Below are 26,496 nucleotides of genomic sequence, written 5' to 3'. Positions count from 1 at the left end.
TTATATTCTCGTTCATCTCCTTCTCTCTTAGTTTCTCTCCATTTCTCTCTCTCTGTCTCACTTTATATTCTCATTCATCTCCTTCTCTCTTAGTTTCTCTCCATTTCTCTCTCTCTGTCTCACTTTATATTCTCATTCATCTCCTTCTCTCTTAGTTTCTCTCCATTTCTCTCTCTCTGTCTCACTTTATATTCTCATTCATCTCCTTCTCTCTTAGTTTCTCTCCATTTCTCTCTCTCTGTCTCACTTTATATTCTCGTTCATCTCCTTCTCTCTTAGTTTCTCTTCATTTCTCTCTCTGTGTCTCACTTTATATTCTCGTTCATCTCCTTCTCTCTTAGTTTCTCTCCATTTCTCTCTCTCTGTCTCACTTTATATTCTCGTTCATCTCCTTCTCTCTTAGTTTCTCTCCATTTCTCTCTCTCTGTCTCACTTTATATTCTCGTTCATCTCCTTCTCTCTTAGTTTCTCTCCATTTCTCTCTCTCTGTCTCACTTTATATTCTCGTTCATCTCCTTCTCTCTTAGTTTCTCTCCATTTCTCTCTCTCTGTCTCACTTTATATTCTCGTTCATCTCCTTCTCTCTTAGTTTCTCTCCATTTCTCTCTCTCTGTCTCACTTTATATTCTCATTAATCTCCTTCTCTCTTAGTTTCTCTCCATTTCTCTCTCTCTGTCTCACTTTATATTCTCATTCATCTCCTTCTCTCTTAGTTTCTCTCCATTTCTCTCTTGTCTCTTTGCTCTCTTCCTCTCGCGTACCACAAACACATACAGCAGGTATTTATTTTGTAGAGTGTTAATTGTTACATGTACAGTATTTTGAGATATTTTGCACTTATAGAGACTTCGGTGGGAAGCGCTTTATAAGCACCGTCTTTATCGTTATTATATTCCTCCTAAAACAGAAGATTTGAAATAATATGCAGGGTCTTTATATTGTTCTGTTACACTTCTTACAGGCATGATCTTTGATTTTTTTTTTTTTTTTTTTTTAATTTTTATTTATTTTTATTTTATTTATTTATTTATTATTATTATTTTATTTTTATTTTATTTATTTTTTTTTTTTTTGGGGGGGGGGGGGAGGATTAGAAAATGCCTTCATCACCCACACCTTTTTTGTTACCATGCAAATTATTCATTAAGGCTTCTAAACAGGGCCAACAATATTACTAGCCACAACAAAAAAGCTAGGTCACAACTCACAGAACTGAATATACAATTAGAAATTAATGTTTAGAGGAGATACAATAAGTTTCACATTTTATTGTCCATTTGTTAATAATTATTATTCAAACAAAAAAAGTGAACTCATTCCAGGTACAAATAACATTCATATCTATCATGTCTGAAGACCTTATGCTAAACACATCTTGCAGGAAAATCTTTCAAAGGTACCTCATCAAATCATTTTTCCATTTGGCCTACATACATATGACAATGATGATGCTAGTACAGATGATCATTTTGAAGTCATATTTCTAGATTTTCCACTACATATATCTGAAATACAAATCTGCCACATTTACTAATTTGCTTGTAATAAACGTGATTAACTATTTGCATTTCCAATGACTGTGTCATGATTTTGCTGGCTACATACAGGTATACACGTACTCCAATTTATAAATTCCACATGATAAAAGATTCACATTTGTACTGCATGGAAACAAGTGTGAGATAAAAGGTAAAGACCAGTTTTGGAAACGCCCCCCTCTCAAAATATAAAATGAAAGCTCTTATTACCAATCATGTGAAAGAATATGTTTTGACTAATACGTGATGATACAAATTTTGCCGAGAAACTGCCTACTAATTGATATATTTGTTAGTTACATTATTATATCTATTTGGACCTGATAGATATAACGCATGTGTCTCGCACGTGTCGCGTAGTCCCATATACATGTACATCTTTTTGTGGACAGTGCTTGTAACTTTACCAAGACTGGGCCAAATTTCTTTCACAATGCAATCGCATGACCATAACTGGTCTTTATCTTTAACCATACACTGACATCAAAATCACTCAAATTTACTAAGTCTAGAAATTTGCTCTGAATACACAATGCATGAAATCTAGTGTACGCAATACAAGACTGTCACTTGCACAATTAACACATTCCAATAGAAATTTTAAAAAACATACAAATACACTGATGAATTTTGCAAAATTATTCTGTCTAAAGGGTTAAAGGTTAAAGTACAGTTTTACTTCGAGCAAAGAATGGAATCGCACATACATGACTTTGTATTTTCTTCAATAAAATATCCCTTAAATCTGGTACATGTTAATGTTTTTTGTTTCATCTCTTTGCACAAGACAGATAAAAAAAAAGGAGAACGTATGTGTGGGGGGCGGGGCAGATGCGTGGGTATAGAGGACACTCATAAGTACTGTACCTTCTCTTAGGAGACCACTCGCAAAACTAGGATGTCCTCGGTTCGAGAACCCCTGTAAATTAGTGTTTGAAATCGATGCGCTTTCATATACATGTTAGTTTATTTAGGTGCTCCATTTGCAAGGAAAAGGTACAAGTAAGTCCTTGGTTATACAGTACATTTTCAAATCGTCCTCACAACATTTCATTTTTAGAAAGGAAGTGTGTCCTCTAACATGTAATGACACACTGATGTGTTAAATCCAACCCTCAATTTACACCTAACCGCTAACGATGGTGGTCTCCTGCGTTCTGAAATTTATCTCTTTAGTTCAATGAAAAATATATATATATACTGTACAAATATCCATTACACTTGTTTGTATGCTTGTATTATGGTTATTGTATAATATCATAAAACGTGATTTGCTATTATGTAATACTTATGTAAAAAAGTATAACCTTGTATTTGTATATGAACGCAGAAAAAAAATCAATCAAACAAACAAACACCAGAAACGTGTACGTGTGTGTGCGTGTGTGTGTGTATGTGTGCGTGTGTGTATGAATGTGAGAGGAGGAGATAGACAGAGAGAGGGAAGTGAGCGAGTGGTCTTTATAGGCAAGTGGTTTATATCAGTACAGGTGGTTGCTAAAACAGGTGTTATTGTATTACTATCAATTTGGCACATAAATTGTAGGATGTTAAAAGAAAACTTGGCAAGAAAGGCAACGTCTCCCTCATACTCTAAACATAATCTCTTCAACACAAGTACACATAGTAAAACTCTTACTACAATCATGACATAATAAAAAATTTGAGACCCAACTTCCAAAAGCTCTGAAATAACGATTATGTTTCTGGACATAATAACCTTAAAGATGTCCATGCGTGGGTATATAGTCGTTCATGAAGTAGGCAACTTAGCGATCACTACATAACACAGAGCCAATGGGTATTACGCTCCTGTGCGTACGTCCATGTGCTGCCCTCTATATGCCCACTCATGAGCAACTTTAAAGTAACTACATGATGGAGTCTCTCTGAATTGGCAAGCACTATACACATATCTATATAGCTCAATTTACATGAATAAATAAATACATACATGTATATCATACAATTAACGAATTTGAATACTGTTTACAAGTGCAGAATGTTACAATATAGAAGTTTTCTCCATTGTGTATGAGCTGAGTTTCCCACAGGGTTGATCTAAATTATCATTAATGAAATTGATTGATGTTTGGACGAGCAAAACATTCCCATAACATGAGACTGCCTAGACTTTGAGATGACCTTTAACCTTGTTGACCCTCCTCAGTGTCCTGGACGTTAGATGCTCCTGGAATGTCTTCTCCTTGTGCTCTGTGTTTAAACATGTGAGTCACGTAATGCTGATTCAATGAAAACTTCTTCCCGCAAACTTCACAATCATACTTCTTCTCCCCCGAGTGAACGCTCTGCATGTGAACCTCCAGGACGTACTTCACTCCAAACCCCTTTCCACAGATCATGCAGACGAACGGTCGGATGCCCTTGTGTCGAAGCTCATGCTTCTGTAGCGGTCCTTTGTCCGTGAATCCTTTGTTGCAGAAGGAGCAGAAGTAGCGCAGCTCTCGAGTCTGATGCATCCTGCGTTTATGAGCACATACCCATTTGCGGATACGGAATCCCTTCCCACAGATCTCACACTTGAACGGTTTGAGGCCTGTATGTTCCCCTTGGTGATTGGTGAGGGCGCTATCAGACGCAAAGGTTCGTGGGCAGAGCGAGCAGCGGTAGAGACGGTTCTGCTCGTGACACTGGTAATGTTGAAAGAAGTTGCTTTCTTTCATGAAGACACGAGGGCACAGGTTACACTTGAATGATCCCTTCCCTTCATGTGTCTCCTTCTCATGCTCATAGGCTGCCATTCGAGATCTGTACCGCCTGGGACAGTGTCGACACTTGTAAGGTCTGGGTCTGTTGTAGTACGTAAGTGTCTTACCAAGCATGTCTTTGGGTTCCTCTGGAGCCGGCTTTCCCTTGAAAGCCTTCTTCCTGGGAGCAGCCCTTGCACCCACATTGCTTTCACTGATTGTCTTTACTTCTCCAGGGACCTCTGTTGACATGCCTGGAGCAGGTTCTATCTTCTGACTTTTTCTGTATTTCTTCTTCTTCCACACCGTATCAGGCATGGCATCATCCTTGCTGTATTCTTTGTGGGTTTGTTCATGCTTCAAGCACTCGCTCTCCTTCACAAACACGATGGAACATATCCGACAAGCATTCTTCCTACCCAGGACATGGACCTCCCGATTGTGACGAAGCAAGCTTTTCTGAGTCTTATAGGACTTGTCACACTTGCGGCACTTGTGAGGGCACGACTCATGTTTAGCCATATGTTTGGTGAGTGCCTTGGAGTTGCGTTGCTTCTCTCCACATAGGAGGCACGTGTGTTCTTCGCTGAATTCGTGGAACATGGCATGAGCTTCGAGCCGGCCTTCCGTAGGAAACTTCTTGCCGCATACCGTACAGATGAACTGCCTAGGCGAATACACCTGTGAGGATCCCTTAATATTTTCCATCTCTATATTCCTATATCCCGATGATGGTATGTCTTCAGGCTTAGCACATTCTGTCTTACATTTGACCTTCCAGATAATGACAGGTCGAAGGTCGTCGCTAACGTCGTGATCATGATCAAACTTGATGTGACGTAACATTCGCTTCGCTGTTGGGAATTGGTTTTCACAGGAGTTGCACTGAAAGTTGCCTTCTTCTGTAACAAGAAAGAAATGAACAATGATGAAGAATCATGAGAAAAGCAATAGCATTCACATTTGAATATAACAAGATCGTCTTTTCAGCTCCTTAGAGTAAAAACACACAAAAAATCACAAATCAATCATAACTTTTGATTTTTGTGCATCTAGATATCATCCAAAGCCAATGTCATTGTGCCCAACTAGACCACTTAAAGGTAAAGACCAGTTTTGGAAACGCTCCACTTTCAAAAAATTAAATGGAAGCTCTTATTACCAATAATGTGAAAAAATATGTTTTTGACTAATACATGTACGTGATCATGCAAATTTTGCTGAGAAACCGCCTCCTAATTGATATATTTAGTAAATTATTATATCTATTTGGACCTGAAAGATATAACACACGTGTCGCGCACGTGTGCCTAGTCCCATATACATCTTTCTGTGTACAGTGCTTGTAACTTTACCAAGACTGGACCAAATTTCTTATCATTTTGATGATTCCAGAACCTTGCAGTACACACCAATACTTACATGTATATGCTAGATGATCTACCTTTTCTGATCAATTCCACAAGGTTTCTTTCACAATGCAATCGCATGACCATAACTGGTCTTTATCTTTAATATGGAACAAGAAACAAATTTGACTGCAGCTCCAATATGCCTATTCCTAATTTCAGTTAATTTTGTGGCTCAAATTGTTCTTTAGAATTTCATGATGATAAGAACAAATATGTTAAAAACTGCTTCAGAGGTTTACAGTTAAGCACGGCATAAAGAAATATTTTGGGCCATTTTTTTAAAAACAAATTTATAACCTTTTGACCTTTCAACTTTCAATGATTCTCAAATTTTAATGATCAGTCAACCTCAAAATATAATGATTCTACTACCTCGGAAGTAAAGGTATTACAAAAATCTTACTTCAATATTTTGAGTTATGAGTGTAGTCTTGAAGCCCAGACTCTGAATACTCTTACCTTCATTAGAACTGTTGTTGTTGTTGTTTTAGTCTTAAGGGCATGTGTCATTCAATTATGAATATTTACGCCTTATGAATTAAGTTTTCGAGTGTAGTCTTCAAGCCCAGACTCTAGATACTCTTACCTTCATTATAATTCAAGTCTTTGAGTGTAGTCTTGAAGCCCACAGACTCTGAATACTCCTTACTGTAGAACACTCTGAGCTCACTTCCTGGTTCAATGCACTTTGTAGTTCTGAAGTAGATCTGCCCGTAGTATTGACATGCTTCTAGATTCTGTTCTTCTTCATTGCGAGCGCATTGAACGTAAGACATCCAGATGAGCTGATCTTTCTTCTTACCATCCACGTACAGGAACACCTTACCTCCGGTGCATAGCTGCAAGAAAAATATCAACATGAAATCATAATACACCGGTAGCTCAATATTGGTGATATACTGAAAACTATTTAAAGTTATATTTCAGTGAAATTTCTTTACAATTCAAATTTCATTACAAAAATATGAAATTTTCATTAGAGCTTGCACTATGAAATGTTATTGTAAAATATTAAATTGCTCTTACACATACAAAACGTGTGGCTGGTCAACAGCTCGTCATGCGAGAGTGATTAAATGGGCCGTAGTTAGTATATTTCCACTTCTGGTCATTTTTCAATGTTTATAAGAATTATTCATGTCTCACAATGTAAACAAAATTGGGTAGTCTTTGGTCCAGGGTTGAAGTTAGTTTCTGAGTGGTGAGTTTGACAGTGATTGAGCTGGGAAACATTTTTACAGACGGTACCATGCCAGCGCTAAGCGTCGGCCTGGTATGATTGTTGCTTACCTCCCACGTTGATTCCTTGGTAGATCCTATCTCTTCATCCAGGAAGTTCCCATTGTACGGTCCAAACTCTATCCCCTCCTCCACTTTATCCTTGGCTACAACTCCAACTATATTCTCCTTCTCATGACGAAGATACTTGAAAGAGAGAAAGTCTGGTAGCTGAGCGCTTGACTTGCGTCGCACATTGTCCCTGCTTCGAGGTGGTGGCAAGAGGCTCTTCGGTTGAAGCCGAGGCAACAGGTTGAGATGCTTGGGATGGAGGATGGGGTTGGGGAGTTTCGGCGGCACTACTTCTTTGTCTTTGAGGACTGCTGTCTTGATGGCCTGGTGCTGCCTGTGAGTTATTAGCTCCAGGGGTTCGTTCATGGTAGCACCTAGGGAGTCTCTGGAAGGCTCAGCTCTCTCCACACCAGGGGCAGGGTTGGGATGGTGAGCCACAGCAGGTTCCTCAGTCAGAGCAGAGGCGGCTAGGTGAGCTGGGCCAGGGGAACTGAAATGGGAACGAGATGTTGGCTGGAGACGACTGAGTTGCTGTTGTTGTTGTTGCTGATGTTGTTGCTGTTGAGGATGCTGGTTGTTGGACGTGAAATGATTGGTTGATTGCAGAAGGATGTTAGGACTAGGTAGCACAGACCCTGAACCTGAAAGAGAGACAGTGATATGAGTACGAGATGATTTTCTGGCATTCTGTTATCTCATTATAACACCTGGACCCTGTGTCTTATAAAGAACTGCGATTGCTCCAAATCAACCGTAAGTCGTCTAATCAATCGCAAGTTTTCAATCCCCTATCTCTTATGTACATAGTTATGATTGATATCAATGGCAGATAAGTTAAGATCAATCACAACTCTTTATAGACTGGGCCAGTAGTAAGTGTATACAATAGTCTTCTGGTGCATTGTTTGACAATTTGAAAAATCTGAACCACCCTCAAAATAGGCAAAAATTTCCTGCAAGCAACGGTTTTACAGAAAATGTGATAACTTGCCTTGGAAATGAAACTGTATTACAAAAAAAAATAAAATAAAAATAAAAATAATATCAATTATTACAAAGATAAGTACTGCATCTTACCCGAGTATATGGAGCGCAGCATGGAGGGGTTGGCATGGTTACTAGTGAAGTCTTCTCTATTCCTCTGTACATCTGACTGCTCTAAGACGATAGCTGGTTGCTGCAGCGATGAGACAAGATTGGAGTGGTACGGAAGCTGGTGGGTAAAGTGCGTCATCTGATGCTGAGGATGTTGTCTTGATTCATCTCGTTCGCCGGTGAAGTATCCCTCCCTGCAGCTCTCTCTGTAGTTAGGCTCCATCTCAGTCTCTACACCCCCACTCCAGTGACTGAGCTCTGGAAAGCTCACAGATCTCTGCAAAAATAAAAGAAGCTCTGGTAAATAAAAGGATTTATTAGGTCTACATATTAACCAAACAGGGATGCCAGTTAGAATTGATCAGAGGGCCTGAAAATCATCTAGAATGAGCTATTTTGTATCTGTACACAAAAAAGCCTTAACTATGGCCTGAAATCAGGCTGTTGCCTGAAAACTGGCATCCCTGATCAAAGGGAGGTACCGGTATCTTTTACTCTTTCTTTCGCTAAAAAAAGTGATCTTGAGAGAGGTCTTGTGAAATGTGAACACTGCCTCCTGAAAGAAAAGAACTTTGTAAAATCTAATTTTGAGAAAAGATTGTATGATATTTTTCCTATCAATCTATGCAATTATCTTAGTTTTGGGAAGATAAATCAACAGTAAACTTTTGTTTGGGTCAGAATTCATTTTTATGATATCATCTTCAATTGTATCACATTCTGAGCCGACATCAAACTTTTAGATCGTGATATTGCAGGAATTATTTTGCTGATGAATTTTCTTTTTGCACTAATTTGTAGTCTAAAATTTTGCTGTCCCTTTGATTGTCAACCTTCCCACGTACACAGACGGCAATCACATAAAAACTGCCATGTGTAAACTCCCCTCAATAACCTGTACGATGTACTACAGTCTCTGTGTGTAGAGGCGCTCAGTTGAGTAAGACGTAGACATACTCTCAGTGGAACAACGGTCAATGATCAGAATCAGAATCAGAGACCATATAGTACTTCGCTATCTCAAAAAATCTGTACAATTTCAAAAATCTGTTATCACGAATGGAAAACGAACATATAACGGAAAAACTGTGCATGTCATTACGAACTCGTAGCCCGTACGTGTAATGCACAGTTTTTCCTTCATAATCATAGACTAGAAGGGATGAGATTTAGATGACGTCATGCTCAGCGAGAGTTTTATACTACCTCTGCAAGATTTTTTATCATGGATGTCGATTTTGACCCATAATTTCCTAAAAAGGGACCATTCAACGGATTATTTCAGTCAAGTTGGTACGTGGAACCGAAAAAGTTAAGCCTAGACCTAATTGTCAAAATAAGATGCACTGGATATGCATCCTGTGAAATATGGAATTTGGCCGGTAGTTTTGCCAAGTTTGGTGTAACGTTTCTTTACACAAAGCGAGAACACTAAAACGTATAGGGCTGTTCTGTCTCTAAAGAGAGAGCCGACCCTACCCAAATCAGAGGCTAACGAATGAAAGAGACAGAAAAATTTGGTCTAGGCCTAATCCAGCTAAAAATGGAAGTTACAAAATACAAACTGATTCAGCCGAAGACGCAGGTTCGAAACTGAGTCACGTCTTTTGGATGGTGACGTTTAAAGGTCGGTCGGTTCCCAGACGTAATTTGTTTGTGAAGTTATTAGCAACCAACTCGACAAGGGAAACGCTCTCGGTGGTCTCGCCTGCATAACGCAATTCAATATGATAAACCAGAACGTCAATGAGGTAGCGCTCATCTGCATCTCCAACAACAAATATCGTAAATTTTATGTGGTACACTTTTGAACTGGTCAAAAAATATAAATTTGATGCCCTAGAAGGGACATAATTTCTTTTCATTTGCATGATGTACCATAAATAAGCAATGGAGCAAAATCTCACAATTCTGTGTAGAAGTTTAGTGTTCCAAATTTAGCTCTAAAAGATAAGGCAAACCAAATCAAAATCGGTCAAGAAATGAGGGAAAAGAAGCAATTTTTGTTATTTTTGGAATAAATTTGCAAAAAATACCATAATTAATTAATGGAGAACAATTTCAAAATTCTGTGTAGAAGTTTACTGTACAAAAGTTAGCTCTACAATATTAAGCAAACCAAATCAAAATCGGTTGAAAAATAACAAAGAAGCATTTTGAAAATCTTGATGTTGATGCCACAACAAAGTCTAAGTTTGTTGACCTTAAATGACCTTTGACCTTTGACCTTTGACCTTAACTTAATAGTGACCTGAAATTCTACTCACATGATTGGGGAGACTTGATAACCCTATAGTCCAAGTTTCATTGACTAAGAACTTATACTTTCAAAATTATATCAAAAATTCAAAACTAAACCTTAGGTTAAGTTTTTGATGATGATGATGCTACAACATAGTCCAAGTCTGTTGACCTGAAATGACCTTTGACCTTGACTTTGTGATCTGAAATTCTACTCACATGATTGGAGATACTTGATTACCCTATAGTCAAAGTTTCATCGACTAAGAACTTATACTTTAAAAATTATATCAAAAATTCAAAACTTAACTTTAGGTTAAGTTTTTGATGTTGACACCGCCGCCGCCGCCGTCGCCGTCGCTATCGCCGTCGCTATCGCCGTCACCGGAAAAGCGGCGCCTATGTCTCGCTTTTTGCTACGCAGGCGAGACAAAAACGAAGTATAATATTTAACTTTGGCCCTGTGCTTGCTTATGTTTGGCAGCGTCTGCCCTCTACGTTTACTGTCTAGATCTACATTATTTTCTTTGTCTAAATTACTAAAACTCTACAGACTAACTTAGATCTATATGTCTTGCGGCCCATGGGATCGCTGATCTTCGAAATAGCGGAGGAAGAACAAGAAGAAGAAGAAGATTGAAACACGTCTGTAAAACCTAAATTACACACACACTCACTCATCTACTTCTTCAGCCTCATAGTTCAATTACTTTTTCTAGGCCTAGTCATCTAGTCTACTTTAACAAACACAAATTCAAGTGTATGGGAACATGTGTTGAAATAACAAATTCTTTTTATGTTTCTGCGGCATCTAGAAGAATAGGAAACATTCAAATTGATACAAATGAAAATACTTTAAAATAAATTAATAAAATACAAAAGTTATTAGGTAAAGAAAACTTACTTTTCTTCTAAAATTGTCACAACAATAAATATCTCTGTGCGCGACACACACTGACTGACTGAGCCGGCCGAAAACGCGCGCTCGCGATCGCGCGCCGCGTACCCGTACGTACCGGACTCGACTTTTAGAGCTTACAATTATGTCCATCCAAAGCCGTGATGCCTGGAAATCACACCAGAAATTGCTGTCGAAGAGAAATGTAAGACTCTATTAAGTTCTCATTCTTTAAAAAAACAAAACCACTGGATCATTTCATTAAATAAGCCATTGGTATAATTTAGGCCATTAGATCTAACTTTTTAAAGCAAAACAGAGCTCTCGACGCAGCTCACCCAGGTCCAACTCAGTCCATCCAAGGCCAAGCAGGAGTGAACTTGAAGATTTATAGCCTAGGTCACACAAAGAGCTCCGCCCCGCCGTCGGGCCAGGCGGGCGGGCGGGTGGCGCAAAGCCTAAAAATATGGCCCATGGGCCTGGCTGGCGACGCCGCGCCATGGCTCTATTATTTTAACTTTGACATAGATGGGTTTTCATGTAGCTCTAGCCTCTAGCCTAGGTCTACTCGAGCTCGGCTAGTCTGGCGCTTAAGACAAAGTAATGACTTGTACTGTAGAGGAGCTTTCTTTACCTTAAAGGGATCGTTTAACAATGTTAAATCTGAGATACACGGCCCTAGATCTACGTGTTTTCAGTGTCTGTGATATGGTGTAATATTGAAGCCCTGCAAAAATTGCGCTTCAAAATGATCAAGAAGTGCCTCAAAAAAGTAAAAATCTTTGAGTGACCGGTTTTACCATACTCGTTTCCCTCAATAGACTGTAGTGTTATGAAAACCGTCAGGCGAACGGTTTTCAAAATTTGTAATTCCAATCATAAATATCTTGATAATCAGACAGGCGATCGGCTTGTAAAAGTCATGGGGTTCCTGACTGACCTAAAGGTTTATAATTATCATTGCATCATGAGCTAAATCCTGAATTTTGTTTCAGAATCTGAGACAAAGTTACCGGATCCCTTTAAGTTGGGGAGTTTTGCACCGGGTCATTACAGGATGACTCCAGGGAGTCGCTCCCAACATTCACATTCACAATCACATGATCGATCCGCTCGAGTGGCTTCAAATTTAAGTGAGAGAGGGCCAGTTCTAGATCTACAACAGGTAACTACTTATACTTCAGCGCAACTTAAGTTCAATGGCAAAGTCAATTAAAACATAAAACTAAGTTACTTAAACTAATGTGTGACACGTCACGACACCGCTTAGACCGAATTTTCCGTCTCTTTCGTTCGTTAGCCTCTTATTGGGGTAGGGTCGGCCGGCTCTCTCTTTAGAGACGGAAACCGTCTATACACATTCCCTTGATAACGCCACGGCCATTTCAGGTCGTAGCGTTTTGCCCCCAAAATCCCCCAAAATGTCATTTTACCTCGTGCATGTTATTGTAAATTAGGCCTAGATCTAGGCTATAATAAATCAGTTCCACTTACCAACTTGTTGAAAAAGATTTTCAAAATGGATTTCGATTTTGACCCATAATTTCCTAAAAAGGGACTATTAAACTGATTATTTCAGTCAAGTTGTTAAGTGGAACTGATGTATTATAGCCTAGACATCTAGGCCTAATTTACATTTGGATATGCACGAGGTAAAATGACATTTTGGGGGATTTGGGGGGCAAAACGCTACGACCTGAAATGGCCGTGGCGTTATCAAGGGAATGTGTATAGACGGTTTCCGTCTCTAAAGAGAGAGCCGACCCTACCCCAATAAGAGGCTAACGAACGAAAGAGACGGAAAATTCGGTCTAGACACCGCTGAGATTTTGAGATGCCCTGCTTTTAACAGCTGGTGGCACACTTCACACATAGCTCACGCACACACAGCATTGCAAACACATAAAGTAGATGAATGTATATGTATGAAATTACTAATTTGATCGATTGTGAATTCAAAGTTATTGTTTGTAAAAGAAAAACAATGAAATCGACCTCGGTGAAAGTCTATCATTTTTTTGATGATTTTCTTTTTCTTTTTTTTCCTTTTTTTTTGGAGGGGGGGGGTAGATTTTTGTGTATTGTCCAAACATTTCAGCTGTTTCTTGACATATTTTGAATATGAGGGTATTTGTAGAACAATCCTTTTTTTTTTTTTCTTTTTGTAGAAATTATTTGAAGCTCATAGACCCCACTAGATAGTTTGAATACGACATGGAACCCCTTCTTTCATGCAATAGCAAAACCTTTATTCCCTGACAAATGACAAAAATCAGTGACAAATCGGAAGCAAGGATTTCTCTAGTTTTTACCACAACCTGTCATTTATCACTGAGACAAGTTTTGTGAAATGGGGCCCTGGTTATATAACAAGTATTATAACGCATGGACCAGGTTTAATTGGTTGATGTGATTTTATCTTCTGTGCAGTTTGTTTAATCTTGATTGAATACATGGGAGTATGGAGGAGAATCATCAGCGCTACTACGGTGGAGAGGGGCTACAACACGATACCACTCATCAACCACTCTCTCACTACCAGCAACATCTCATCTACCAACCCACTGGGTACACATCTCAGCAACATGAACAACATCATAGGCAGCAACATGGGCAGCAACATGAGCAGCAACATCCCGCCACCTTTGTTGATGCAACCAGCAGTCAAGCAACCATGCAAACATTTCAGGCTGGTAAGGCTATATGACCTAACTTTGGACAGCTTGTGTATCCGTACATCTTGACAGATATTTTGAAACTCTAATTTGGACTAGTTTCCATTTAATGTTCCATGAATCACACACGATCTTACAGACAACCCCCGATCCTGAATGTACTTTCCTAAAGAAAATGATTGTTGTGATGGTTTATCTACGAGGCCCACAGCACACTATACACTAACTTTGATCAGATTTCGAAGAATGGCACTTGCATGAAATATAGAAATAATGTCAACTGACAGAAATGTTAAAATAAAAAAAAAACAGTTTGTGCATATAAAATGTTCAATGGGTACCTGGTACTATGGGCCGGTAGGATGTGAACGTTGATGAGGTTAGATGGGCAGGTGTGCACTTGTAAAGTGGCGCCTGGCTGGAATACTCCCCGGGGAGCGGAGTGTATGCACTAGCTATCATGTGCGGATTAGCGGTTGAATGCAATGACCTAATTTACAATAATTACAAAGAAAGGTGCTAATAGTGCGTAGTATCAAGCGCTATACAAATGTGATTATCATTATTATTGATGTACATGTGTGGGTTCATATTCTTTTTACAGATACAGGACAAATGTCGTTTGCCAGCCAACTAGCTGAAAAAGGATGGCAGCACTCGATGAGCCCCAGTCTTCCAGTTATTCCAAGCTCAGTGGCTCCTGCAACCACACCCACTACCATGCAAACACCGACATCGGCCAGTCAACCACCCCAACAACGACCATCTGGTATCTTGAAGCAAGAGTTACCAGCAAACAATCAGGCCTCTAGCGCCAGTCAGGTGTCGACGGGTTGGAGTAGCCATGGGCCTTCCAGGAAGATTCAAACACAAATGGCTTTTGATCGGACTGGGTTAGGACAGCAAGGTGCAGGTCAAAGCACTGCTAGAACCAATGATGGTCTTCCACAAGATTCTTCAAGGATGCGCAATTCTGGTGCATCGAAAGGCTTAGGACAAACTAAACCACTTAGTAGCAAAGGAGACACTGTCCTCATTTTATCTTCAGGTATCATTGATGATATTACAAAACATCTTGGAAAAGATGAGGGAAGTGCTAGGGGTAGAATCATGGAATCTAATAAAAGACCAGAGACACTGTCTAGAGATCCAGGTCGGACAAAGTTACCGCCAGCTTCTCAAGAAAAGAAGATTATACGGTACAAGAAAAAGTGCGGTAGTGGACTGGTTCAGAACATCCATCAAGGGTCAAAGAGTGAGAGTGTGAGGAAAAGCGGAATTGCTACGGTTACAAACAGGACCATTGGTACACAGAAGACCAGAACGCTTGCTATGGTCAGGGATAGGACGTCGAATGGACAGAACATCAGGCCACTTGCTATGGCCCCAGATCGGACGGTGTATGGACAGAAGATTTGGACAGCTGCCCAGAGGAGGAGAAGTAATGTGAAACCTGTAAAGAGACAAAGAGAGGAACTAATTGAGGTATGGCTCTTGTTCAAGTTGAAATATTAATCTAGTTCATGTATTGACAAAAATATATCCCACTGAATTTGTAAAGCATGATATAACTGCTATCACAGTGCGTTAATCTTAATTTCATGAAGCCTGCACTTTTCATGAAGAAGAAGAAGATATATACATATTCTGAGATGTTCATGGTCGCAGCTATCATTGTAGAGCGGCCCGTAGGCGCTATTTGAAATTTATCAAATTTAACCGGGAGCACCGGTAAATTTTTACAATTAAGTTTTCTCAAAAGCAGAAGTGTTTTAGAGGCTACATTTTTTGTGCTTATAATACTGTACATCCACAGGGGCCTCCAAATATATCAAAATTGTAAAGAATCACAATCCACCCAACTTTCAAAATTTTCCAAAACTTTGTATTACCTTTAATACAGAATCTTTTCTTGCAAAAGTGTATTTCTTAATCTTTGTACTAACCAAATTTATATTGCATAGTGCATATTTAGAGAATAAAAATGTACCAAATAACCAAATTTCATGTTCTAATTTTGATTTTATTATTATTATTACCAGAAAGGTGTTGAGGACTGGTCCCGTTATGCCTCATCACAGCAGGGGGATGAAGATGAATGGGTGGAGGATGGAGAGTGGTATGATGAGGAGGAGGAAGAGGAGAAGGAAAGAAGAGACAAGGAGGAGAGGGAAGAGGAGGAGGAGGATGACAGTGACGGCGATGATGATGATGATGATGACAGTCTAGAGTCAGATATAAGTGAGTTAGAGACAGGTGAAGATTATAATAATGATTATGAGGAGGAGGTAAAGCAAGAGGAGAACGATGAGGACGCTGATGAGGATGATAGCTATCAGGAGTGGGATGATGACGAGATGGAGACGGAGGATGAAGAAGAAGAAGACTTGGATGTTCCACCATTACCGGAGGGATTCTGGTACAAGTTTTCCTCATCTCGTCGTGATGAAGACCAGAAGATCGTTGGAGTGACCGCTGAGGAGGAGATCCCTGCTGGTAAACAGTATGGACCGCTGGAAGGTGAACTGGTGGGAGAGGATGAGGGGTGCTTGTCACAGTCATCTTGGGAGGTCAGTCATACTAAGACTAAACAACGTTTCGTCCTTGTAAAGAAACGTCATATAAAGAATCATGGTATTTCAAAAGGAGTGTACAGACTAGAAAACAACATCGTATTTTTAAAAAAATATCATAAAGATACTAATTTTGAGAGTCCTGTTTAGACTAAACAAAATTCATTCAAACCCTTGTTAAGAAACATCACATATAAAGAATCATTGTACAGTGTAACCTGTATACAAAGACCGTTCAAGGGAGATAAGAAAAGTGGTCTTTAAAGGCAAGTGGTCTTCATGTAAAGGCCCTTTAGTAGTATGCTTCAATGAGAAACAGTTTTCGAGGGAAACAAAAATTGTGGTCTTTAAAGACAGGTGATCACTAAAGCAGGTTTGACTGTATTGCGTAAGGAGTGTACAGACCAGAAAACAACATCATATAAAAAGAAAAGTCATAAAGATACTCATTTTGAAAAGGTCGATAGCATGACAGCTATCTAATCACAAGTTCACGCTTGCGATAACAATTTTTTTTGGACGATAGGGCAGATTAGATCGGGACCCTGATTCTTTGTCAAGCTTTTGTTAGAAATGATGCTTAAAAATGTATTTTGCTTTGCAACGTTTGGTTACACACTGTTTCTTTGCACAAAATTCAAGCTAGACAAAAGGTCATATGATTCTTGTATGCCTGTGCAATGAATACTGTCGGTCTGAATAGTATGCAATAGATCCAACCGAACCATAAGTCCAGGAATAATTACAGCCCAATTAATTGCGTACCTGCATGCAGTTGACTTTGATTACAGTTCACTGATACTAAGCATTACCCATACGGGCATGAGAACTAATGGCAATGTTCTGTTGAGAATTTAAGATATGATATATAGTCAAACCTGCTTTAGTGACCACCTATATACAGAGACCAAGATTTTTGTTTCCCTTTAAAATGGTTTCTCATTGAAACATGTACTAAAGGAATTTGCCTACAAAGACCACTTTTTATGTTTCCCTTGGGCGGTTGCTATAGACAGGTTTGCTGTATAATGTATGTATGCATGATAATGATATTTTCCTATATATGATACTAACAATCTAATTTCCTAGTTTTCTTTGTAAACAAAACCTATAGAGCTTCTCTCTTTTTTTGTACACTGTAGTAAAGTGCAAAAGATTTTCATAGAGTCATGATATTGATATTGATTTATTTCGTCCACAATGTGGAAATATGCTTCCCACCAGCATTACAATAATACAAGAAACAAGAGTATGAAACTTGCAAAACAATTAAAAAAAAAAGATTTCAAAACAGAAAAAATGTTGTCCTTTCACAGAAATCATGTTTGTCTTTGGATACAGCTGTGCACCAAAAGCAATGTACTATTGTACATAGACGGTGGGTCAGACTGGCTATCTCATATACAGTGTACACAGAGGCAAGCTGAGCAGAACATGGAAGCAATACAGCTCTATGGAAACATCTACTACAGGACTACAAAGTGCATTGAACCAGGAAGTGAGCTCAGGGTGTTCTACAGCAAGGAGTATTCAAACCATGTTGGGTTCGATACCGACCTTGGGAAACTCACATTCCACTCAGGTAGGTAGCCTAGATCTTAGCTTTCTGCTGATGCAGGGGGAAAAAATACATGGGGGCGGCGGGTGAAGTTGTCCCAGGAATACCAAAAAGAGCCCCCCCCCCCCCCAAAAAAAAGAAAAAAAGCAATTACGGGGGCGACTTCAAAAAAGAAATTATCAAAAATCGCCCCTGTAACAATTGATGCACGACTATGAGCGGCTGCTCTCTCCCAGCTTTGCAGTCATTGTGTGTATTTTTTGGTTGCCGCTGAACCTCTGTGTAAAAATGTATACAGAAATTTAGTCAAAAATAACTCCATCCATCCCTCACATTTTACAATGTCACGCGTACTTAAAAACCTCAACAAATTTTGTGGATGGGATGACGATTTAATGACAAAAGTAGCCGCCAAAATGGAAAAAGGAGCCCATGAGAGTCGAAAATGAACCTCAAAAAACTTTCTGAAAAATTTGATATGATGCACCCAAAATAAAAAGTTTCATTGTGAGTTATATCGTACAACATTTATGCTCCAGCAACAATTGCTACGCTGTCATTCTTGCACACTAACCTTATTGCAAACTTCAACCCTGGACCGAACAGTAATAATAATCCTAACCCTAACACTAAATTTAACCTAAGACCCAATTGCAATTGCAACCCTAACCCTATAACTTATAAAGCCTGGAGAAATAGAGGCAGGAGCAAATGAATTAATTCAATTGTATTAAAGGCCAGCTGTACTAGTTCAGCAAGAAGGGATTAGCGAACACACCTAGCCAGCAAGGTCACTGTGACAGGTGGCTATCTCATTAACTCAGCTCTCAATTCACATAAGAAAAAGAGGATCATGGGGGACCAACAGGCACCGATTGGGGAAGTTTTCTATATAGAGGGAGCAAGTACCTACAAGTAGTACAGTGTGGCTTTAAAGCAACCCGTACAAGTATCAAAGGTTAAGTTTGCAACACTGTCTTACATTCTGTTCTGATTTTACCATTCCTATACAGAATTGAATGCCTTCTCCTGTCCTCGATGTGATATTCATTACACCGACCCAAAACTTATGCTAAGACACATCAAGCTATCCCACCAAGGCAAATCATCTACCGACCTTCGACCTGTCGTTACCTTTGAAACTAGAAGCAAGACTTCAGAAAGCAAGCAATCTTTGGAGAAAGCGCTGAGAGAGGAGGGTAAGATGTTCAGACGCGCAACTCAACCTCTGAAGCCTGTAGCTAATCACCGTACTGAGCAGGAGAGGAGAAATTCAAGCGAGATTCCACCTTCAACTAGCCATATTCCACCTTCAACTAGCCATATGCCATCTTCAACTAACCATATTCCATCTTCAACTAGCCATATTCCGTCTTCAACTAGCCACAATCCATCTTCAACTAGCCACAATCCATCTTCAACTAGCCACAATCCATCTTCAACTAGCCACAATCCACCTTCAACTAGCCACAATCCATCTTCAACTAGCCACAATCCACCTTCAACTAGCCACATTCCACCTTCAACTAGCCACAAAACCCACAGACAGACTCTGGAAGGTAAGGAGTCATCAAAGTCTTCCAGGGAATTGAACAAGAATATTGAAAGTAGAACTCATGAAGTGAAACCTGATGTGAAGCCTGCCACCAAGTCTGGGAAAGATCTTGTTTGCGTGACTTGTTGTAAGACGTTCACCACAGAGGGCAGGCTTCAAGCACACATGATGTTTCATACATTCACAACTAAACACAATTGCCCAATCTGCGGAGAAACACAATCCAGTAAGCATAAGCTTGTGAGACACATGGCTAGCCATCAAAGAATGATCTACCAATGCCAGCAGTGTCCTAAGACATACTTCTCACCCAAATCCTTGTATTGCCATGAACAGAAAATTCACAGGAAGGCGGACAAGTACTACACTTGTAGCATGTGCCCTTTGCAATTCAGATGGAAACATGGGATGAGAGAACACGAGAAGGAGCATGAGAGGAACCAAGAGAGGGCGCCACAGAGAGAACTCACGATCCAGGAACTCGTCAACCCTGAGAACAGGACGACCCACAAACGTATAAAGTTGAACAAAGTCAACAAACCAAGAAGAGTGATACGGAACATGGATGTTGTACATGAAGATAATGGGGATACTTCCAACAAGGATATGCTTGGCAAGAAACCAGATTATTTTCAGGATCCTTCGCTTCGATTCAAGTGTAAATATTGCCCAAAGAGATACACCTCTGTTAGCTGTGTGAAGACCCATGAGCGAGAGATCCACGAAGGCAGGGGGAGATATAAGTGCTTGTATTGTCCAAAGCAGTTTGTGGATCGCTGTCGTTATGAAATTCACCAACAGAAACACAACGTTACAGACAAACTCTACAAGTGTACAGAATGTCCACGTTCCTTCGCATCCGAGAATGCCCTGAAGAACCACCATGGGGAACACACAGGCCTGAAACCATTTAAGTGCGACGTATGCGGGAAGGGCTTCGGAAGGAAGGAACTAGTGAAAGCACACGTAGGCAGGGTACACAGTGTGGTAGAGCTCAAGTTTCCATGCTCGTTCTGCAACAAGAGGTTTGCTAAGCAGTGGGACATGAAGAAACATGCGCTCCGGCATACAGGTATCCGGCCGCATGAGTGTGGAATATGCGGGAAGGGATTCACTGCCAAGCATTCGCTGCAGTTACACGTACGTGCCGTCCATGAGAAGCTGAAACCTTATGAGTGTGATATATGTGGAAAGAGATCTAGCGTCAGTCATCATCATAATGTACATGTACTCATGCACAAGAAAAAAGGACAGCATAAGCCCATAGGAGAAGAAAATAAAAGACTCTGAGTAGATTCAGAAACTATGAATAAATTTAAGTATCTTCTTCAAATTGGGAACATCCATTTACATTCTTCTCACCAAAGATGACTTGAAATGCAAAGGTCATCATGGGTTTCGCTCCCTGACATGGCACTAATGTCCATAGACAAGGCATTAAAGGTACTATGTCCCTTTTGCAGCCAACCTCAAATGCTGTAGAACTTTGCAGGAATTATGAATATGTCATGTATGTCCTATCTGTGAAATTTAAACGTTAGCAGTGTCCTCATATTCAAATTATGCAAGGAAACCCATTTACTTGCTAGACTTCACTGTCAGACACTATTGAGTGACTGACTGGCTTTTTTTCTTCTTTGGTAATAACATACATGAAAAGAGTTGTAAAGGGTACATGAGCATTTGTCTAAATCAATAACCCACTTCTTGTAATGGCCAAGATTAAACTGATTGAATCTTTGCGCAGCATAAAACGTATGACCATTCGGTACAATTGTCTGAAAATCAAGACTATTACTTTTGGGCTCTATAGCCCTAAAGTCGATTTGACAACTAATAGTCTTTATTTTCCCACTTGAAGACATTTTCAAGCCCCATCTTTTTTAGGGAAGTTCTAAATTAGTAGTATCTTTCAAATGCAGTTGGAATTTAACTTTTTCATTTGTTTGGCCTGCAAATGGGACATAGTACCTTTAATCTACATTTGCCACTCCATACCCTGGATAGAAATGGGAACCTGGTAGGATGACAAAAGCATTTGAGTTACTGTTCGTCATATGCCCCCATGGTGTCCTTATGGTAGGAATACTCCCCAGAGAGTGGAGATGGTGCACATTATGCATGAATGAATCCAATGACTGGGATAATAATATCTACAAAGCGCTTGAGAGACAGTATTAAGTGTAGTATATCCAGATTGTTATTATTATCATCATTCCCATATTATTGAATGCAGGAACCACCTGTAGTCAATGGGTTATCGTGAAAGAAGTGATGGATTGTTGTCCCCCCCCCCCCCCCTGAAATGTTCCATGTAACAATACACATTCCAGTACTAACGATTCAAAAATATATACAAACGTATTTGATAACGAGGATGAGTTACAGTCCTGATTGTGTGATCTACATGTATACTTGTATGGAAAGTATTCTTTGATGCACGAAGTGCAGAGATCATGTAAACTGTGTATATGGCTTATATGCTCAAGCCAAGGTAGCAAAAATGTAGGAAAATTATGATGTTGAATTCAAATTAATCTATCCAAATGGAAGAATTTAATGTTTTTGTGAAGTGAAAGTAATTACAACTGAAATGAACTCTTCTCCTTTTGATCTTGTATGCTGAAAAATTGATCACACTCTAATCAAGAGATGTATGTATTTAATTTTGTACTGCAGAATATTGAATCCAGCAGCAATTATGAATCATCTATAGAGACTGTGAACCTGGTTTTTTTTTCAGAAAGACTAAGATCGACTAAAGTTGGACTTGAACTATGGCAGGCCATCCATGCCACTTGTTGCTCTCTCAATTATGATCTTTAAATATATTTTTTTACTTCAATAATGAACTATCAAAAAATGTAAATTCTGTAGATTTGTGACCACAATTTGTACGTCCCTTGAGAAACCAATGCCAGGAATGGTTAGAGGAACTAGAGGCATGAACAGCCTGCCATAGTTCAAGTTCAACTTAAGTCGATCTTAGTCTTTGTGAAACACTCCCCAGAGTTATAACTATATGTAGTGTATAATAAGGTACTTAACCCACGCTCACTGTAAAGATATACAGTGGGGAAATTCCAAATTATAGGCATTGCATAATTTCTAATTTCTTATTGTTGCAATTTGTGTATTTTACTTGCACTGTAAATACAATTCAGTCTGTGATTGCCAGTCATGTTTTTTATAAACCTTGAATTGAATTGAATTGAATTGAAGACATGTTGAAAGATGTGTAGTCCACTCTTGATGATTAATAATACTTGTGATCAGGTAAACATCCTAATGGTGCCTGATACCCCTTGAGAAGGTATCTGCTAGAACTTTCAAACCTGAAGGAGGCAAAAGAAGAAAAAGAAGAAGAAGAAGAAGAAGAAGAAGAAGAAGAAGAAGAAGCAGAAGAAGAAAAAGGAGGAGGAGGAGGAGAAGAAGGAGGAGAAGAAGAAGAAGAAGAAGAAGAAGAAGAAGAAGAAGATGTGTCTTTGAGCAGGCAAGTTGATCTTTAGGCCCATTAACATTGTAGAAAAAACGTACCATTTCCACTACCTGTATTGGAAAACCCATAAAATCCACTGATGTTTGCTTATTCTGGTTTATTGCGAGTTGTGCGCATGCACCATTTAACGCTGCTCTGCATGCGTTAGCATCAAATTGAGTAGGGTCATGTGAACAGGAACCTTTGGAGTTTTGGCCGGTGTTAAAAAAAATAGACTCACTAGAGGGTTTGTTTCTTTTCAATTTGGGTTTGCGTCTGGTTTATGGGCAGTTGCCTAGCAACTTCTGACAGAGCTACGGAATGTGAGAACACCAACCAATGGTTTTTGCTTGCATTGTAAATGCAGCTATTCTTGTGTTATTGAAAAACTGTTACAAATCACAACTTATAATGGCACAACTCATTATTACCCCAGCCCACTCTTCCTTTATATTACATGATGAACCTCTTTTTATATCAGATATCTCTTGCCATCAATTGTATATATTTACTATACCATGCTTGAATGTACATTTATCATTGTATTGTAGTCCATGGCATGTTTCTCATAACTGTGACTGTTTGATTTCAGTGGATTCCATTTCTTTGTAGCCTTTTAGCCTAAGCTCAACAGTGGACATTATGTATGATTTCTTGTTTGAAGAAACGAGAGCGCTTTAATCCTTGTTCTAATATGAAGTAGAAAACCACCTTGAATATAGAAACCGGTATCTGTGCTTCACATACATAATTACTGCGAGCAGGTGTCGGTACTTTAAACCCATACATACCGTACATACTGATATTTATAAAGCGCCTTTAAAATTGAAATAAATACGCTAAAAGCGCTTTACGTAAGTAAATAAAACAGAATCATTATTTTGCTCTCCAAGTGCATACACTGTAAATTTGTTGTGTAAAGATGTGTAAAGTTATTCAAAAAGTTGTGCACCTCGTGAACCAAGCCTGGTTCATACAGTACACAACCTCGTTCACATCCCATCTCTTGCCATTTGTTTACACACCCAAAATTTGGTCACTTTGCCATGATGCTTGTAATAGGGGGGGGGGGGGGGATTGTATAACTGACTCATACATGTATTTCAAAAATCATTGTCATAGTTTTCATGTAACCTCGTGTTGCTTTGGCATTTTAATTGTCTCTGATTTCCAAACCTGTCACTTTTACACGTTACAATCCCTTGCGGACCATCCTGGAGTTTGATACATACAAGTGTACCTGTGTAATCTAATCGTATCTAATCATGCTGGGTGATTAACAGCGCTTGCCAAATATGTGAAATATTAATTCATCTCTGTGTGAATTTCAAACTTGTAATTTTTTAGCCTTTTATAGATCATGTATTACCTCATTACTAGGCATTAAAACAATCTCATGTAACATAAAAGATGTCCGTTTCTTGTGCTTATTGTTGAATCTAAAAAACATATTTTAAAAAAATATATATTTTCAGACTCCATGTCTAGTGGAAAGAATATGTGCATGAAGTCTGAAGGGCTTGTTCCATAAAACTTCCAGTGGCCACCGTCCGTTTCATAAAACTTCCAGTGGCCACCGTCCGTTTCATAAAACTTCCAGTGGCCACTATCTGTTTCATAGAACTTCCAGTGGCCACTATCAGTTTCATAAAACTTCCAGTGGCCACTATCAGTTTCATAGAACTTCCAGTGGCCACTATCAGTTTCATAAAACTTCCAGTGGCCACTATCAGTTTCATAGAACTTCCAGTGGCCACTATCAGTTTCATAAAACTTCCAGTAGCCACTATCAGTTTCATAAAACTTCCAGTAGCCACTATCAGTTTCATAGAACTTCCAGTAGCCACTATCAGTTTCATAAAACTTCCAGTGGCCACTATCAGTTTCATAGAACTTCCAGTAGCCACTATCGGTTTCATAAAACTTCCAGTGGCCACTATCAGTTTCATAGAACTTCCAGTAGCCACTATCAGTTTCATAAAACTTCCAGTGGCCACTATCAGTTTCATAAAACTTTTCTGCTTTAAAAGTGGGCATATTTACGGCAACATTTACCGCAGAGAGAGAATAAAGAGAGAAAAGAAAGAGAGAGATTAGGAGAACGAGGGGAAGACAAAGGGAAACGGAGAAAGATCAAGACAAATAGTAAACAAAATAACATAGGCAGTCATTGTATGTATTTTATAAATTCTGAGTCCTTCCTTCAATTTTAATAATTTATTTCACACCGACTATCAACAACGCTGCTGTATAAAAGAATGTACTACACCTAGCATACAAGTAAACAAATGAAGTATGTAAAAAGTAGTCACTCAACATTTATCATTAAAGACATACCTTGGATCCAATGCATAATACTGCCATTCAGCCAGGGACCTGTTTCACAAAGCCTTTTTTCAATGACAATGACAAAAATCGATGACAAATCTGATGATAACCAATCTGATGATAACCAATCAGAAGCAAGGACTTCACCAGCTTATAACAAAAACTGTCATTTGTCACTGATGACAAGTTTTGTGTAATGGTTCCCAGGTGGTGTCACCTGGGGGAAGACAGAGCCACAAAGGGAAATGAAATGTCTTCTTTTGTAGAAATGTTCTTGAAAGTCTGCAATTACTAGAGGATTATTTGTGTACTTTGTTTATGATCATAAATATGAAGCAACACCACCAGCTAGGTACAAATGTACAGTATATCAACTCTCTACCTTTAGGTGATAAATAAAAGCATGCAAACTAATTGCTTAATTATGATGAAAGTACACATGTACAACTAGCTAGAATTTTGACTTGCTTGATAAACATTCCTTTCATTAAGAGTGAATATTCTGTCACAGAGTACATTTACATGCATACACCGATGTCCGAACTATAGAGAGTTTTCAGTCATGAAGACTTTGGTTGCTTTACAGTTGCTAGTTTGCCACAAGTTCAATTTTGCACAGTCTAGACTTAAGCTCCATGACACACTGTGAACATGACTGACAAAGAAAGCGGACAAAATATACAGTTCCTCAGGTAGACAAAGGAACATCCCTTCACTGCTCTTATGTAAAAATGTGTAGAACAGGTGTCACATGCATATTAACTTTTTACATAATAGCAGTGAAGGGATGTTCCTTTGTCTACCCGAGGAACTGTATATTTTGTCCGCTTTCTTTGTCCGTCATATTCATAGTGACAATCCTTGTAACACTGGTATTCATTAATCTTTCCCTAGAAACCTTTGTTATACACATGTATCTATCCATGGTGAATACAATTGGGATTACCGGTATTTGTGTGGCATATTAAGAGTTGAACATACCCATTAAATGTTATTAATTGCACTGTCATTTTCGTTCAGGTGGTTTAAAATGGTACATGTATGTGTGAAGAAGGATGTAGACTTTGCTACAACTTATTGCTAATGTGAGCACAAATTCTGATGAAAAGTAATATCAAACAGACCTCCACAATAGTACAAGACACTA

The 26,496-nt window shown here is 39.0% G+C and overlaps 2 protein-coding genes across 4 annotated transcripts; one reads left to right on the top strand and one right to left on the bottom strand.

The window, feature by feature from the left end:
• Positions 1-2,941: 2,941 nt before the first annotated feature.
• LOC100893772 (zinc finger protein 93) lies at positions 2,942-11,248 on the bottom strand. Its single transcript, XM_003727026.3, has 5 exons — positions 11,189-11,248; positions 8,026-8,320; positions 6,949-7,589; positions 6,245-6,497; positions 2,942-5,148 (listed from the first exon to the last, which is right to left on the bottom strand). The coding sequence occupies exons 2-5, from the start codon at positions 8,264-8,266 to the stop codon at positions 3,686-3,688; spliced, it is 2,598 nt and encodes an 865-aa protein (XP_003727074.1). The 5' UTR covers positions 8,267-8,320; positions 11,189-11,248; the 3' UTR covers positions 2,942-3,685.
• A 79-nt stretch (positions 11,249-11,327) lies between these two features.
• On the top strand, positions 11,328-21,011 carry LOC115918409 (histone-lysine N-methyltransferase PRDM9-like). 3 transcript variants are annotated; one of them, XM_030977360.1, is made up of 6 exons: positions 11,328-11,387; positions 13,613-13,875; positions 14,468-15,342; positions 15,900-16,427; positions 17,772-18,012; positions 19,002-21,011. In XM_030977360.1, the coding sequence occupies exons 2-6, from the start codon at positions 13,644-13,646 to the stop codon at positions 20,831-20,833; spliced, it is 3,708 nt and encodes a 1,235-aa protein (XP_030833220.1). In that variant the 5' UTR covers positions 11,328-11,387; positions 13,613-13,643; the 3' UTR covers positions 20,834-21,011. The 3 variants fall into 3 exon arrangements, with proteins under 3 accessions (XP_030833220.1, XP_030833212.1, XP_030833217.1); XM_030977352.1 differs by having other exon boundaries at positions 14,462-15,342; XM_030977357.1 differs by lacking the exon at positions 11,328-11,387 and adding an exon at positions 12,274-12,347 and having other exon boundaries at positions 14,462-15,342.
• The last annotated feature ends 5,485 nt before the right edge of the window (positions 21,012-26,496 follow it).

Source organism: Strongylocentrotus purpuratus, unplaced genomic scaffold (genome assembly GCF_000002235.5).
Source record: "Strongylocentrotus purpuratus isolate Spur 01 unplaced genomic scaffold, Spur_5.0 spur5_scaffold_1, whole genome shotgun sequence".
NCBI lineage: Eukaryota > Metazoa > Echinodermata > Echinoidea > Camarodonta > Strongylocentrotidae > Strongylocentrotus > Strongylocentrotus purpuratus.
Note: the sequence above shows the minus strand (reverse complement) of the source record. Positions and strands in the feature narration are given on the sequence as shown.

What these genes read in the sequence shown, in the direction of transcription:
- LOC115918409 (XM_030977352.1), top strand. Translation starts at nt 13,644, where the DNA reads ATGGAGGAGAATCATCAGCGCTACTACGGTGGAGAGGGGCTACAACAC. An exon ending in CATGCAAACATTTCAGGCTG is followed by an intron (nt 13,876 to 14,461) that starts GTAAGGCTATAT and finishes TTCTTTTTACAG; the next exon opens with ATACAGGACAAATGTCGTTT. An exon ending in GAAACTCACATTCCACTCAG is followed by an intron (nt 18,013 to 19,001) that starts GTAGGTAGCCTA and finishes ATTCCTATACAG; the next exon opens with AATTGAATGCCTTCTCCTGT.
- LOC100893772 (XM_003727026.3), bottom strand. Translation starts at nt 8,266, where the DNA reads ATGGAGCCTAACTACAGAGAGAGCTGCAGGGAGGGATACTTCACCGGC. An exon ending in GCTGCGCTCCATATACTCGG is followed by an intron (nt 7,590 to 8,025) that starts GTAAGATGCAGT and finishes TCTCTCTTTCAG; the next exon opens with GTTCAGGGTCTGTGCTACCT. An exon ending in AGACTTGAATTATAATGAAG is followed by an intron (nt 5,149 to 6,244) that starts GTAAGAGTATCT and finishes TTCTTGTTACAG; the next exon opens with AAGAAGGCAACTTTCAGTGC.